Here is a 15,647-nt window from a genome sequence, read left to right on the forward strand (position 1 = left end):
CCTAAAGAAGGTGATGATTTATAGGAACTATTTCAAATTAATATAAATTGGGCAACATTATCCATACCTTTCCATCTAAGAATGCCAGAGACATTTTATGGAGCCCACTTTAAGGGAGATTAAGAAGGTAATTACAGAACAACTTTAAACTCCACCTCCTAAAATAATAAGCAATCCCGGTCAAAGCAATGATAGAGTAGGGGTGGGGTGATGGGAGCTGGTTTTGATGGTGGAAGGATTCCAAGCTGCTCAGAAGACTACAGAGGTGTCGACCTCACAGGATAATGTAATTTTCTCTCTTTCCTGGTCTGAACGTGAATCTTACTCCCTAAGGAGCTGTGAGGGGGAACTATCTTGGTTTCTGGTTATGTATGCCAGTATTGTCCAAAATAATGGATTACTGTTAGGGTTAAAAATAAACTGACTTCCATAATCAGTCTTCTGTTTCTGGGTTTTGTGAGCAGCTTTATTACCTAATTGGTTAAATTTAATACACTTATGGTTAAAAAACGGATTTGGTTTACCCTAAGCTCTAAGAAGAGAATTTGTAGAGCTGGAGATAGAAGAAATTCCCATGAAAACAGGTATAGTTAGATGCATACATAGAGATCAGCAGGCGTTCACTGCTGGTATTGATTTAAATGCTACACTTAATTGTGCTGCTGGTCACAAGACGTTGCCTTCACAGTGTGGGCTGACAGTGGTCTTTTGGTGGGAAGAGAGCCCGGAAGTCTAAGAGCTATCATCTTGTATTTGGACTTTCTGCAGCAACCTCTGGGTAATAGCAGTTCTCTTTCTTCACATATCTTAAAAAAGATTTAACTTCTTCCCTAAGGGTAAAATTGGGGGCCTGTTATTACAGGTGAGAAAGGGTATCCTGAACCTTCTTGGAAGAAATCTGTATAGAGAAATTCATTTTTAAATGGCTCCTTAAAGTCATTTACTAACAAAAGTAGGAGCTTAAAATATGAATTACATTAGGACCTCTGAAGAACCGTACAACAGGACTCCGGAACTAGTGAAGGATTTTTCTTTGTCTATGTGGGCCTATGACACAAGGTTCACTTCCCTGGATTTACATTAAAAAAAAAAAAAATACTTCTTTTATCTTTGGTTCTTTCTTTCTAAGAAAAATAACCAGATTATTTGTGGAAACCGCAATTCTACGGCATGCATACAATTCAGGTGAGTACTTGCTCAGGTTGGAAAATGAATGGAATTTGGTTTAAAAACGATAGCAAAGATTTATTTTAAAGTAGGTCAAAGTCTATTCATGCTCTGCCTTATTGAAAAATTATCAAAAAGTGTGCAGTGCTGCTTATCGTGACCAGTTAACACAACTTACATAATCGACTATGAGAAACAACTGATATATTGGGTATATGGTTGGAAAGTATGAACTAGGACTTTCTTACAAAGCTGATATTCCAGGAGTCGGCACCGGGGATGTAGTGGGAAGGTGACTATGCCAGGGACAGAACAGCTCTCCTCACACGATGGGCCACATGCGCCATCTAGTCCGGGGCTATTGTCCCTCACACAAGATACCAACCAGCCACTGGAAGGCCTTATTTTTCAGAAGCCCCCTTAGCAGCTTGAGGCTATCCTTGGATAGATCTGTTTATGGCATCTGGGGGACAATCCTCATATTACTGCTCGAGATAACCACGAAAATACATATTAAAAAGGACCCTTATATAACTGCGGGTGTCTACAGCATGCATTTCGTTTCGGTAGCCAGATTGTGTCATTACAGAATATGTGATTTTAAGCTCACTGATGAAGTCCTACGTTGATACATGCTGGAAGTTTCTAAATCTATTAATTCCTGTCACTTGTCTCCTTACTTTGGCATTCCTGCCAGTTCATTCGCGGAGATACCCAATAATGATTACTTTAGAACTGCAATGACAAATACCACATTATACTCGCAATAGTGCAACTAATGGTCAAAAAGATGAATTTACAGAACTCACAAACTTAATTATTTTTCTTTTAAAAACTCACTACAGGGGCGCCTGGGTGGCTCAGTCGTTAAGCGTCTGCCTTTGGCTCAGGTCATGATCCCAGGGTCCTGGGATTGAGCCCCACATCAGGCTCCCTGTTCAGCGGGAAGCCTGCTTCTCCCTCTCCTATTCCCCCTGCTGTGTTCCCTCTCTCGCTGTGTCTCTCTCTGTCAAATAAATAAATAAAATCTTTAAAAAAAAAAACTCACTACAGGTTTTTGTAATGAGTCTCAAGTCATTATATCTCCACCACCTCTCATGTGCCAGAGCTAATCTTTTCCCTCCCAACTCATTCATAGCTGCTGTCCCTTCTCCTTTAAAATCCTCCTTGCACCAAATCTTCCAAATGCATTTTCAGAAATCCCCTGCATTTTTCACATTTCTCTCTTGCTGAAACATCTTCTGTGACTTGCAAATATCAAATCTTTAACTGCATTCAAGATCTCTCTCTACCCTCTGAGATAGTGTCTATCCAACACCACAACTTTACTGAGTTTTGAGGGGGCGGGAAAGAGGTTAACCAGGCCAGGAGAAGGGAGGAATGAGGATGGCAGGAATAGGAACACCAAGTAAGATAAGTCACACGTGTTTGTTTGGTGGGGCGTGGGAGTAGGGGTGATAAGATGAAGTTTGAGAAGTTGCAGGCATTAGACCATGAAGAACTTGGAATGCCATGCTGAATGAGAATTTTACTCAGAGTGGAAGAACTATGTTGATAACAGCAAGGAACTGAAGGAATTTAAATCAAGAAATGATGCAGTGAGACTTTAGAAAGTTGACTCTAGTAGTGAGGTGAGGAATGAGTTGGAGTGAGGCCAGGAAGAGTCTGTCTTATCTTCTAGGTAAGTTTTTACATCCTGACGTAAAGAATCACATCTTTTACTGCTGCTTCTAGCACAGTCCTGCATCAGCACTTGACAAGTTGTTAATTAGTCATATTTCTTTATCCATTTGAAATATCCTAGTTACACAAATTCGGTTTGCACTTAGTGCTTCAGGCCCCACATCCATCCCGTGGATCGCCACAGTGGAGCCAAAATGTAACGAAGGCAGTCACATGTGTGCTCTTGCCCTGGTGTGGATGGAAGGTGCTCAAATACTTTCTACTGTGTCTGTCATTCTGGGAATATAGAGAGGAGAGAAAATTTCTTTCCCCCTAACATAGGCAGACTCTTTCTTCCTGAGTGAGCAGACAGGCTATGTTCCTTTTAGCAAGGTTGATTCTACATCTGGATGCTAAATATTTATTGTCATTCTCTTACTGTATGGCTTGAGTATTTACCTGTAATATTTTGGTGGTCTAAAATAAGTTCCTATTATCTGTCAAGAAAAGTTCCCATTTGTTTTCCTCCTTCAAAGACATAAGGTAACCCAATACAGTAATTATGATGTGATCCTCCTTACTCCCATCCTATGGATGTGTTTAAGATTTAAGATTTAGTGGGAATAATTTATTAAGCTTCTAATGAGCAACATTTTCTTCTAGAAATCAAGAGATTTCAGTACTTTGATCATGATGCTTTCACCAATTAACAGTGTTAAGCCTAAATCTGATTATTCCAAGAATATAAGTATGTGGATTCTTCTAACAGTAACAGCGAGTTTCGTTTTCAAATGCTCAAGGCTCTTTTCTTCAAAATATGCATTTCTATCTAAGTTGACATATTGGGTTCCCTACCTCATTTTAAGCGCTTAAGAACATAACTATTTTTATGTCCAATATCCAATCACCACTAATGGCATTACACAAAAGATATAAAATAGATTTTTAAATATTTCTACTGTAAGAGGATCTGAAATTCTGTTATTCCTACCATAAAAAGTCAGGCAAGCGAGATGGTTCACTCTAATGCAAAGATTTTCTCCTCATTTTTTCTATTCCCACTTGCAATGCTGCCTTCTACTGTTTACTTCCCCAGGAGAAATATGGTATTTATGTCTTCATACATTTTTGTACATGCACAAAATAGCTGGAGTCCAGCATTTATCTCAGAATTGTATAATTTTAAATTCTTGAATATCACCTGAGATGGAACCAAATGATCTTTTATGGGACTCACTAGTCAAGTTTGGTTTATAAATTCCAGAGGTTCTAGCAACATATTTGTTATTATATTTCATTATTATCATAGATAGGTTGCCAATAATATGCTTATTCTCTTAGAAAAGAAAAAATAAAAGCTTTTATTGATCAGGCCAGAACCTCAGTTTTACTGTAAAATCAATGTTAACTATATCTGAAGATAAAATAATGCAAATACGTATATCTTTATTTTAATACATGAGAAAAAAGTTTTAAAGCCGATAACCAAAACAGCACTTTAGAAAAATGAGCCAATGTGAACAACAAATACCTTGAATATCTGAGTCAAGTGAACTCCCCTCTGTTTCCATCATTGGAACTACTAGCACAGGGCATAGATAACATTAAAGGAGGCTTTTTAAAAAACCTTAATAACAGTCTTCTCTTGAAGGGAATGTCCTGCATTTTATCTATCACACACAGCAATGAATTTTTATAATCGAAATCAAACATTGTTATAGTTCCACTAATTCTGAAAGATCCCTAGCACACTCTCATTCAAGACCTTATCCATAAAGAATGTGTTCTCACTATTTCTAAGGGTGTGGAATATAGTTTTTGTAATCGTATTTTGCTAACATTCTATTTCCTTTTATTAACTATCATCAGAAGAATTTCTAAAAAACAAAACAAGGGGTGCCTGGGTGGCTCAGTTGGTTAAAAGTCTGCCTTAGGCTCAGGTCATGATCCCAGGGTCCTGGGATGGATGGGGCTCCCTGCTCAGCGGGGAGCCTGCTTCTCCCTTTCCCTCTGCTGCTCCCCCTGCTTGTGCGTGCTCGCGCTCTCGCAAATAAATAAATAAAATCTTTTTTTAAAAAACCCACAAAACTAAACTAAAAACCCCCACACACTTTTTCTGTACTCACTGCAATCGATCTGCTAGACACCAGACAAAAAGTAGCCCCTGGGCAATACTAGGCACACACAGAGGTACATTAAATCAGGTTCCACTACTGACATATCACATTCGGAACAGCCTGGGCACGTCTCTGCCACCCCACCATCGTCTCTGCCACCCCACCATCATCTCTGCCACCCCACCATTGGACTCTTTTTTTTTTCCCCTCTCCTGATCCCTCCCACTTTCTGAAGGACCAGTCACCTCGCTCCCAGAATTGCTTCATTCCTGGAATTCCTTTTTGGCAAACAAATAATGTATCAGGATTTGAACACCCTCCCCCCCCACTCTCCCCAATAACACCTATTAATAATAACCTTTTTTTGTTTCCTTAACCAATTTTCAGTCCTTTCTCCAGAATTTCCTCTGATCACAGATAATCAAAACATCTTGGCCAGGGAAACTAAGTAAATGACATGCTTCAAGTTTTTTGGTGGATATCCAAAGAAGTTGCAAATTTTATTAGGATATTGTTCACTGTGTTTTACAGGTATTACCTATAACAATTTAAAACAGGACTTTCTTCCCATTCAAGCACCTGGGGGAACTGTGTAATAAGTATAATAGTACTTTCAAAGTAAGTGTAATAAATAGGATATGGACACTTTAAATTTTTTCATTTGCTAATACTTGCAGTTCTTAAATGTCTTCTCTGTGATGTTTATAAAGTGATTTTTTAAAACTCCCTACAATACAGTCACTCATTTCACAATGCTGCTACACGCCTCTGACCCCCTGTCCCTCTAACCCACCCCCCTCACACACGCCCCTTCCAAGAGTTACAGTGAACTTTAAACTGTTCAGCACAGTTTAAAACAGCAACAAAGGTTAGAATGATTTACAATGAAAACCACCCACCTATACACTGAAGCATTCAAGACCCTTGCAGGGTATTTATCAACAAATCAGCCTCATTTATCACATCTCTGTTTTCAGCAGATTATCTGCTGCCCCGAGCTTGCAGGTATGTCAACAATTCAGAACTCTCTAGGGCTCTGGAACTCACAGCAGTTAACACCGGGGTCCTTTCTTCCCAGACTTGTGTTGATACAGGATTCTTTCCAGACCAACCCTATTGTAACAATTGCTTGTCTGTTTCAACTTTAGAGACATGATAGTAATACGGAAATAATAAAAACAATACTCACAACCATCACAAGCCCCCAGGCCTTTTCAAAGAACTTTAATTAACATACACGAACCACCCTCGGTAATTGTTCCATGGCATGTTAATGTTAAATTCCTTTGAAGCCGATTTCCTTTTTAAGTCTCAGAAAGCTGAGGCTTTAGAGTAAGTAGGTGTTGTTAGCTGCCTTATCTCTCTGCCTGCCTGAGAGGCTGCTGAGCGTATTTCAGCTTGCAGGGAAGCTGCTGTTGTAATCAAAATATTTCAAACACTTTGTTTCTTAGTAGGCAGAACCATTCAAGTAGTTGCCCTAAGCATTAGAGCAGAAGCACCCCAACATGATTTGTTCCTACCACATCAATTCTGTGAACTATGGAATACCCCCACTGCTCTCCCCGAGAATACTCTTCCTCCAACCACGGACCCCTGTCCGGTCCTACTGAATTTTTGAGATCTAAAATCCCAATTCCTCTAAGAAGCTTTTCAAAACTCCCTTCAGCTAGTGGTCTAACTCGTACTTCCAAACTCCGTAATGTGTTAGCTGTTCCTCTTTTGGGTTGCTTACTATTTTTTATGTGGTAACACATTTTTTTAGAGGGAGGTTTCCTTCTACAGACTTTAAACTTCTTGCCTGAAAGCAAGCACAGTCTTTGTTTTAATTCAGCACCTGCACAGTGCCCTGCATGAAGAACAGACTCATTTCATAGTTCTTGAATTCACCAAGCAACATGAATTCACTATGTTGTAAGGAGGACAGATCACGTGTGGGTTTGGGGCAAAGAAACCAATAAATGTTGAAAGACTGATGCATTCTTTATACGTGAAATGGAGCTTCATATCCATCTTATGCAATCGTTTTAAAGATTTAATGAAATGCAAACATATGAAGATTTTAGAACAGGGTTAGGCACACAGTAGATGCTCAGCAATGCTCCCTTTCCTTTTGTTGATTTTCCCCATTTATTGAATAGTGGCTGTCTAATTGCTCTTCTGGTTAGCCATTTTCAGAGGGTAAGAAAATAACATTTAAGGTGCATCTCCTGTGTCCCCCAAGCAGAACACCCTAGTTTGGTTTCAGCTTAACACTGGATCTGCACAAACAGGGTGCAATGACACCACTGTTCAAAAATTGGCCTCAGTTGTCACACTCTCAAATGTAAATTTAGGTTCTTTTTCTCCATGTACAGTGGTAGTTCAGTGTTGCCTAGACCTCCCTACTCTCAGAACTACCTCAATTTTATTTAGAGGAAAATGAGAGGAGACCAGGGAGGCCCCAGGGTCTAATAAAAATCCCATTGTGTACTAATAACCAAAAAGCTTAACAATATAACTGATGAGTGGTTTAAAAATTCAGGCTTGGTGGTTTCAATACCAATTCCGCTACTTACTGTCTGTGGGAATTTGAGTGTTACTTAACTCCTTAGTTTCCTCATTTGTAAAATGGGGATTAAAACACCTAGGACAAAAGTTTTGTGTTTTTTTTTTAAATATAACAATACAATGAATGCAAACCACATAGTTCAATTCCTGGCACACAGTAGGGAATTGCATTGACTACAATCATTAAATATCTTCTCTTTACCTTTCAAGTATGTAAATATTGACTGCCTGATCCTTTAGGATTCTTTCACACAAACTGAAAACAATATAGCCTCCCAGGGTCTGCTGTTTTAAATCTTTGTTCTGGTCTGCAAGCATTTTTCTTTTTTCCTAATGGGTTCTACATTTGCCATTGCCCAAGTTATGTCCTAAAGAAACAGTTCAACAATGCAGGAAACAAACGGATATCCCAACTTAATCGTTCAATTAGTTTCCTCTTCTCTTTTCTGTAATAAGCCTATAATGCTTTTATAATAAAGAAAATAAATAACTAATAAAAGAGTTACTGTGTGGCTCTGATTATCTGACTTTTAGCAGGGGAGAAAATGATACATCATGTTCTCTAATTTTCACAGCTGGTTTGCCATCTTCCCTTCCACCTCCCCTATCAATTACTAATATAGTGTTATTGTCGTTTTTTGATCCCCTTTCACTTCCAAGTTTAATTTTTTTGGAGACCAGGGCTGTGCCCAAGAGGACGTCCGCTTGCCTTAGCAAGGCGGGCGAGGCTGCTGAGGGTCGGGCCAAAGCCCCCTTCCTCCACCTCCTCCGCGGGGTGGTGTGGTTGTTCCCTGGCCCAAAGCCTCCTACTCAAATACTTTCACTTCCTCGATCAACCACTCGCTCCGTATACAGGGTGGAGCGCCCCGAAATATCTGGGCGAGGCACCTCAATCGCAATTTACAGGTTGTAAGAGGGAGGGCCAGTACTTTCAGGTTTTCTCTTTCAAAAAATGCATGGAGAGGTCATAGACTTAAATCTAATAAAAGCTAGGAGCATTTTCCTCCAGAAAAAATGATCATACCAATTTTCTGCATAGAATCTCAAAGTGTTTATAGACTCCCAGAGCCTCCAGATTAAGGTCCACGATATTGGTGGTGGGGGTGGTGGGGAGGGTGTTAAGGAAGGGGTGAAAATTGAATTTTCACACAGATATATATATGTGCATTTAATATATGTAGATGCATATACGAAGAAGCTGAGAAAGAGGTTATTTTAGGAGAGTGCTTTCCCCAAGTAAGTCGGTCTGAGTCTGGAGGCGCGGCGGGTCGTACAAAGGGCCCGCGAGCAACAGGTGGGCAGAACACCAGGTCCCGCACCCTCAGGAAGCAACAGGGCGCTGAGAATGAGGGAGGGGAAGGGATAAGGGGTGGGATGCGGGCGATGCGGGCGGTGCGGGGGGGGCGGCTGGGCTCCACTCACCGTTGCCCACTAAACTGCGGCTCTTCCGGGCCAGGGTCTGCTGCACCTGCTCCTGGATCCGCAGGCTCTTGGCCGCCTGGCCGCTGCGGCTGCTGCTCCCCGCCAGCTTCAGCTTGGCCTCGGAGGGCAGAGCCAGGCTGGAACTGTCCAGCTGCCCCAGGATCTGCTGGCCCAGGACTGTCCGGATGTAGCCGCACTCAGCAGGGGAGCCGAGGGCTGCCATGGGGCCGGAGGGGGCGACGAAGCCGCTCGCCTGCCGCGAGACCTGCGGACGAAACTGCAGCAGAGCCCGCGGCACTGGCGCCAGCCCCGCCCCGCCGTCCCGGCCCCGCCTCCGGCCCCGCCCCCACGCCTGGTTTGAGGCCCGAGCCGGGGGGGAGCGCGGCCTCAGGAGCAGAGGCCCAGCTTTCCCCCCACCCCCCACCTGCCCCGGGCAGGGGGCGCGGCTCCGGCCAGGCACGCGCACTCGGCCCGGGAGCGGGGGCGGGGCCGGCCGCGCGCAGACACCTGGCGAGTTACGCCCCGCGGGGAAGACCGTTGACAGGCGCGGTCCGCCCGGGGCCGCGCAAACCCAGCGAGTCACCTCGGATACCGCCGGCCGGGGCCGCGCCCGGCTCGGGTTGCAGTGCTCCGCGTCCGCGCAGCCCTGGCAGAGGATGTGATTTCCGCTTAATTGCAGAAGCAGCCGCCCTCTAGGCAGGTGCGCCCTGGAGAGTCACTCCTGATCCTGGGCTAAGATTTGCTTGTGGGATCCCCGAGCGAGCGGTTTATCCGGTTAGGCAGCCTTGTCAGACTGTTCAACATTTCATGGTTTTCCTGGACCTGAGGGTGAGAAAGGTCAGGCAGAAAGGACAGTAGGAGGGAAATGTGCCAAGAAGATGTGTGTGAAATAAAACTTTTTTAAAAGGTTTTTTTTTTTTCGTACAACTTCAGGGGCTATGTACTTTTTGCACAGATGCAGTCCCAGAAACATATGTTCTTCCTCATTCAGATCTTCTGTTTTCTCTTGTAAATACACAAATTGTACCCCGTACGCTCTTGCTCACCCACTCCCTTATGAACACACCCACACAGAGAAACTCCAATAAGAGGCTGTAGAGAAGAGCATGCTTTTAATAGGTGACACTGTTTAATAGCCCTGCTAATGTTGATTAAGTCTTGTTTATGATAGGCTTTTTGTAGGGGGCCCATGGAAGTGGCTCTGACTTTCAATTGCATCTTCCACAACTTATATTTATCTTGCTATTAATTATGTTTCACGCGCAGTTGACTACTGAGAACTTGAGAGCCAAGCTCAACAGAAAGGGTCCTTGACCCTAAAGTTTACAAGCCACTTGTCCTGATTTTCCTCTCTGGACTTGAGAGGCAGAAAGAAAACTTCTATCCCTGGTATTAAGTAAGATCATCTTCCCTTTAATTGCTTGGGTTTTTATGTTTACTTTCCCTCAAATCACTCAGTTACTGCAAAACTCCATTTGTTCAAGTCTGGAGTGGCTGGAGAACACAGCTTCCCCCTTCTCCTGTGCATACACCTCTATCCTTACACACACACTTCATGCACAGGTACACGTGCTTCCAGGGAGTGAAGAGGGAATCCAGGGGCCCAAAGCCGAGACAGAGTGGTGATAGTTCAGCCAGCTTTTCTCAGCTGGCCACAAGTCTAAGGCCTTGCAGAATGTAATGCTTAAATGAAGTCATGTGGATGGTGGATCTTAATTCCTCACAGCAGGACCAGTCCTGAAGTAGATTATACCTTGTGAAGAGTTCAATTACATAGCCAGATGTAAACATTCACCCTGATGCTGAGATTCTATTGAAAAGATCAGTGAACTGAAGGGGAAGTGATGATAGAGACTTCCAACATCAGACTCAGTTCCTGTACTCTCCTTTTTTCTCTCCCCCTCTCCCTACTCATGGCCTCTTCTTGCAGCCCTGCTAGTGCTGCATTGAAAGACATTTCAGTACCAGCCCCCATGGGGCAGGCTGAGGTATCCTCGCTTTCGTGCCTGGAGAGCCCTAACAGACAAGGTCAGATCTGCCTTTATCTAGACCCCTAACTAGCAGGCTGGAGAGGAATTTTTTTCAATTTATTTGACTGAGCCAAACTTCGTTTACCTTTTTCCTTTCAAGTCGGATTTTAACTTTTTAAGTTGATGTTGTAATTGAATATCCTCTTAGGTAGGTACCAATATTGAGCATGTAGAAATCTTGTTATAGGATAGGTAGGTGATTTGTCAGGAGGAAGGTGGTTAAAAGCCTCACTCACACTTTGTGAGGGAGGCAGTTCTGGGTTCAGATTTGATCTTGCCCTTTGTGAATAGTGTGGCCTTAGGCAAGTTTCTTTACATTTTTTGAGCCTTGATTCTCTTACCTGTAAAATGAGAGCAATAAAAGTACCTGCCGTAAAGTGCTGCTGTGAGGATTAAATAAGTGGTTCATAAGCATACTCAATAAGGGGGCGCCAGGGTGGCTCAGTCGTTAAGCGTCTGCTTTCGGCTCAGGTCATGGTCCCAGGGTCCTGGGATCGAGCCCTGCATCGGGCTCCCTACTCCGTGGGAAGCCTGCTTCTCCCTCTCCCATTCCCCCTGCTTGTGTTCCCTCTCTCGCTGTCTCTCTCTGTCAAATAAATAAAAATAAAAAAAAATTTTTAAAAAGTCACTTAGATATTATTATATATTCTAGGTATTCTACCAATTAGCTGTGTAATATTCCCTGTAAATAAAAAACAAACTAAACTGAAATAATTTTTGAATACTTTCGTAATTCAATGGTTCAGTAGAACAACTTCTTTGAAAATAAGATAAACATATAAACTCATTAAAAGGATCTCTTTGGGCGTGAGAATCCTATTGCAACAGCAATAGTTAACTACAGGGTGAGGAAGTATGCAGACTCTGGTATTGTGCCCCCAAAACACAGAATAGATGTGTTTCTACTCTAACAGAGTGCAAGTCCTGTCATGCTCTTTGCATTTCCTGGGAATGCTGCCCAGCTGACTTCCTAAATTGTGAGCAAGCCCTCAGATTAAATGCTAAAGGCAGCTTCTGGCCAACAAATTGTGACATGGAAATAAAATGCTGTGAATACTTTTGTGGTATTTGGCTGTTCTGCAATCTGCTACTTTTTAGTATTTTGGTTCAGTTTTGAAAATGCTTCCATTTCTTTTGTTTTTCATTTATCAACAGAAACTAATCAAAGAGGAAAAAAGTAAAACCACAGAAATGTTGAAGTGGATTGTAAATAACAGATAACAAATTATGAGGTTACTTCTGTTGGAAATCTGCAATAAGGATTCAAAAAATTCTTGAGTTTTAAATTTGCATTTTTATCTGATTTATACATTATAGCCTTAAAGCACTAATCTTTTATTGTTTTCAAATCTACAGTTAGGGTTTCCTCAGAGTAACCTTTATTTTCTTTAACTATTTATAAATTCCAGTATGGGAAATTCCAATATGCACAAAATTCAGGAAGTTACTAGAAGACTATAGTATAAATTTTTGAGCAGAAATGTTCTTTAATGTTCTTCATTAAAATATTAATGGCATCAAAACTCTTTGATTCACAGTTAAAAAAATAAACTTTAATACATTTTCATGAGTGTCTTCTCTCATGAAACATTTTCTTGTTACTATTTGTGGGCTATTAATATCTATTTTATTTATTTATTTTTAAAGATTCTGTTTATTTATTTGAGAGAGAGTGCAAGGGCAGGGGCAGAGGGAGAAGCAAACTCCCTGTTGAGTGCGGAGCCTGACTCAGGGCTTGATCCCAGGACCCCAGGATCATGACCTGAGCCAAAGTCAGCCGCTCAACGGACTGAGCCACTCAGGTGCCCCAATATCTATTGTTTTTTAAAAATATTTCCTAAATTAGTGTAAGAGACCTGGCAGATAGAAAATTTAAAATAAACCTCAGGTTTTATTTCTCCTTTTAGCAAATGGGTATGTTGCCAAGGCAATGGGTAACAGTTTTATCATTAGCCACATACAATGAAACTGAATCAGGAGAGGAAAAGGAAGCTCTAAATGTGTACGTGCTGAACACCACTCTGTGATGGGGACTTTCAATGGCAGTGAGGTTTAAGGTGTTTATCTTTAATGCAGATGTTCATCTTGTCTGCTATTTTGGATACATTGTCAGTATGTAGGTCTGAAAATTATTCTTTTTAAAAGACTCCAAATGTGATGTGGGAGGTGGAAACCAGGTGGGCAACCATGAGGGCTGGCAATGAGCGATTTGTTCATAGTTACTGAGGCTTTCAAGACAGTTCCTTTAGGGGCGACTGGCTGGCTCAGTCAGTAGAGCGTGAGACTCTTGATCTGAGGATTGTGAGCTCAAGCCCCACATTGGATATAGAGTTTACTTAAAAAAAAAAAAGAGAGAGACAGTTCCTTTAATCATGGCTCAATGGCATGTATAAGCCCAGTACCTTCTGGGGGGATGACTGCAGTTGCTACATTAATGGCTGTCAGCACTTCGATCTGACAGCCAGAGAGGCTGAAGGGAGGGAACAACTTGGTGGATTTCCACTGTACATTCTTGGTTTCATAAGAGACCATGTTCCTCACTTCTTTGTCTCTGCCATAGAACCTAGCAATGAGATAGATGCAAGTGCTCAATAAATAGCTTATTGAGTATAACCTCTCACCTACAAGCATTTTGATTAATTAATTTGCCTCTGAGTGGGCCCAGGTGCAGCTGGGCAAAAGGAACCTGAAGGAGGTGGCTTGGCCTGAAACAAAACCTCAATGTGATTTGAATGCCTAGGAGGGAACAATGGTTTTTTGTTGTTGCTGTTTCGGTTTTTTTTTTTTTTAATTTAAATTCAATTAATTAACTTAAAATGTATTATTTGTTTCAAGGGTACAGGTCTGTGATTCATCAGTCTTACATAACACACAGCGCTCACCACAGCACATGCCCTCCCCAATGTCCAAAACCCAGCCACCTCATCCCTCCCACCCCCCACCCCAGCGCCTCCAGCAACCCTCAGTTTGTTTTCTAAGATTAAGAGTCTCTTATGGTTTGTCTTCCTCTCTGGTTTTATCTTGTTTCATTTTTTCCTCTCTTCCCATATGATCCTCTGCCTTGTTTCTTAAATTCTTCATATCAGTGAGATCATATGATAATTGTCTTTCTCTGTTGGACTTACTTCGCTTAGCATCATACCCTCTAGTTCTATCCACATTGTTGCGAATGGCAAGATATCATTCTTTTCATGGCTGCGTAATATTCCATTGTATATATACACCACATCTTCTTTATCCATTCATCTGTCGATGGACATCTGGGCTCTTTCCATACTTTGGCTATTGTGGACATTGCTGCTATAAACATTGGGGTGCACATGACCCTTCAGATCACTACATTTGTATCTTTGGGGTAAATACCCAGTAGTGCAATTGCTGGGTCGTAGGGTAGCTCTATTTTCAACTTTTTGAGGAACCTCCATAGTGTTTTCCAGAGTGGCTGCACCAGCCTGCATTCCCACCAACAGTGTAGGAGGGTTCCCCTTTCTCCGCATCCTCGCCAACATCTGTCGTTTTCTGACTTGTTAATTTTAGCCATTCTGACTGGTGTGAGGTGGTATCTCATTGTGGTTTTGATTTGTATTTCCCTGATGCCAAGTGATCTGGAGCACTTTTTCATGTGTCGGCCATTTGAAGGTCTTCTTTGCAGAAATGTCTGTTCATGTTTTCTGCCCATTTCTTGATTGGATTATTTGTTCTTTGGGTGTTAAGTTTGATAAGTTTGTTATAGATTTTGGATACTAGCCCTTGATCTGATATGTCATTTACAAATATCTTCTCCCATTCTGTTGGTTGTCTTTTGGTATTGTTGACTGTGTCCTTTGCTGTGCAAAAGTTTTTTATCTTGATGAAGTCCTAATAATTCATTTTTGCTTTTGTTTCCCTTGCCTTTGGTGACGTGTAGAGCAAGAAGTTGCTGGGGCTGAGGTTGAAAAGGTTGCTGCCTGTGTTCTCCTCAAGGATTTTGATGGATTCCTGTCTCACATTTAGTTAGGTCTTTCATCCATTTTGAGTCTATTTTTGTGTGTGGTGTAAGGAAATGGTCCAGTTTCATTCTTCTGCATGTGGCTGTCCAATTTTCCCAGCACCATTTGTTGAAGAGACTGTCTTTTTTCCATTGGCCAGCTTTGTCAAAGATTAGTTGACCATAGAGTTGAGGGTCCATTTCTGGGTTCTCTATTCTGTTCCACTGATCTATGTGTCTGTTTTTGTGCCAGTACCATACTGTCTTGATGATTACAGCTTTGTAATAGAGCTTGAAGTCCAGAATTGTGATGCCACCAGCTTTGGTTTTCTTTTTCAACATTCCTCTGGCTATTCGAGTTCTTTTCTGGTTCCATACAAATTTTAGGATTATTTGTTCCAGTTCTGTGAAAAAAGATGATGGTATTTTGATAGGGATTCATTGAGTGTAGTGTAGATTTCTCTAAGTAGCATAGACATTTTGACAATGTTTATTCTTCCAATCCATGAGCATGGAACATTTTTCCATTTCTTTGTGTCTTCCTCAATTTCTTTCATGAGTATTCTATAGTTTTCTGAGTACAGATCCTTTGCCTCTTTGGTTAGATTTTTTCCTAGGTATCTTATGGTTTTGGGTGCAATTGTAAATGGGATTGACAGGAACAATGTTTAGTGATTTTTAACCCTATGAAGTTATCAGAGAAATTCAGAAAAAATGATTTTCTATAACTTGGTA

The 15,647-nt window shown here is 41.6% G+C and overlaps 1 protein-coding gene across 2 annotated transcripts in view; it reads right to left on the bottom strand.

Annotated features, from left to right (window-relative positions):
* Positions 1-9,227, bottom strand: part of PKP2 (plakophilin 2) — a 93,101-nt gene extending 83,874 nt beyond the window's left edge. The window contains exon 1 of one of the 2 annotated variants that reach the window (XM_078075877.1): positions 8,916-9,227. In XM_078075877.1, the coding sequence (XP_077932003.1) occupies positions 8,916-9,138 (223 nt within the window). In that variant the 5' untranslated portion in view covers positions 9,139-9,227. The remainder of the gene's footprint in view (positions 1-8,915) is intronic. The other variant, XM_078075876.1, reaches the window with a different exon arrangement.
* Between the last annotated feature and the right edge of the window lie 6,420 nt (positions 9,228-15,647).

Source organism: Halichoerus grypus, chromosome 6 (genome assembly GCF_964656455.1).
Source record: "Halichoerus grypus chromosome 6, mHalGry1.hap1.1, whole genome shotgun sequence".
Classification (NCBI taxonomy): domain Eukaryota; kingdom Metazoa; phylum Chordata; class Mammalia; order Carnivora; family Phocidae; genus Halichoerus; species Halichoerus grypus.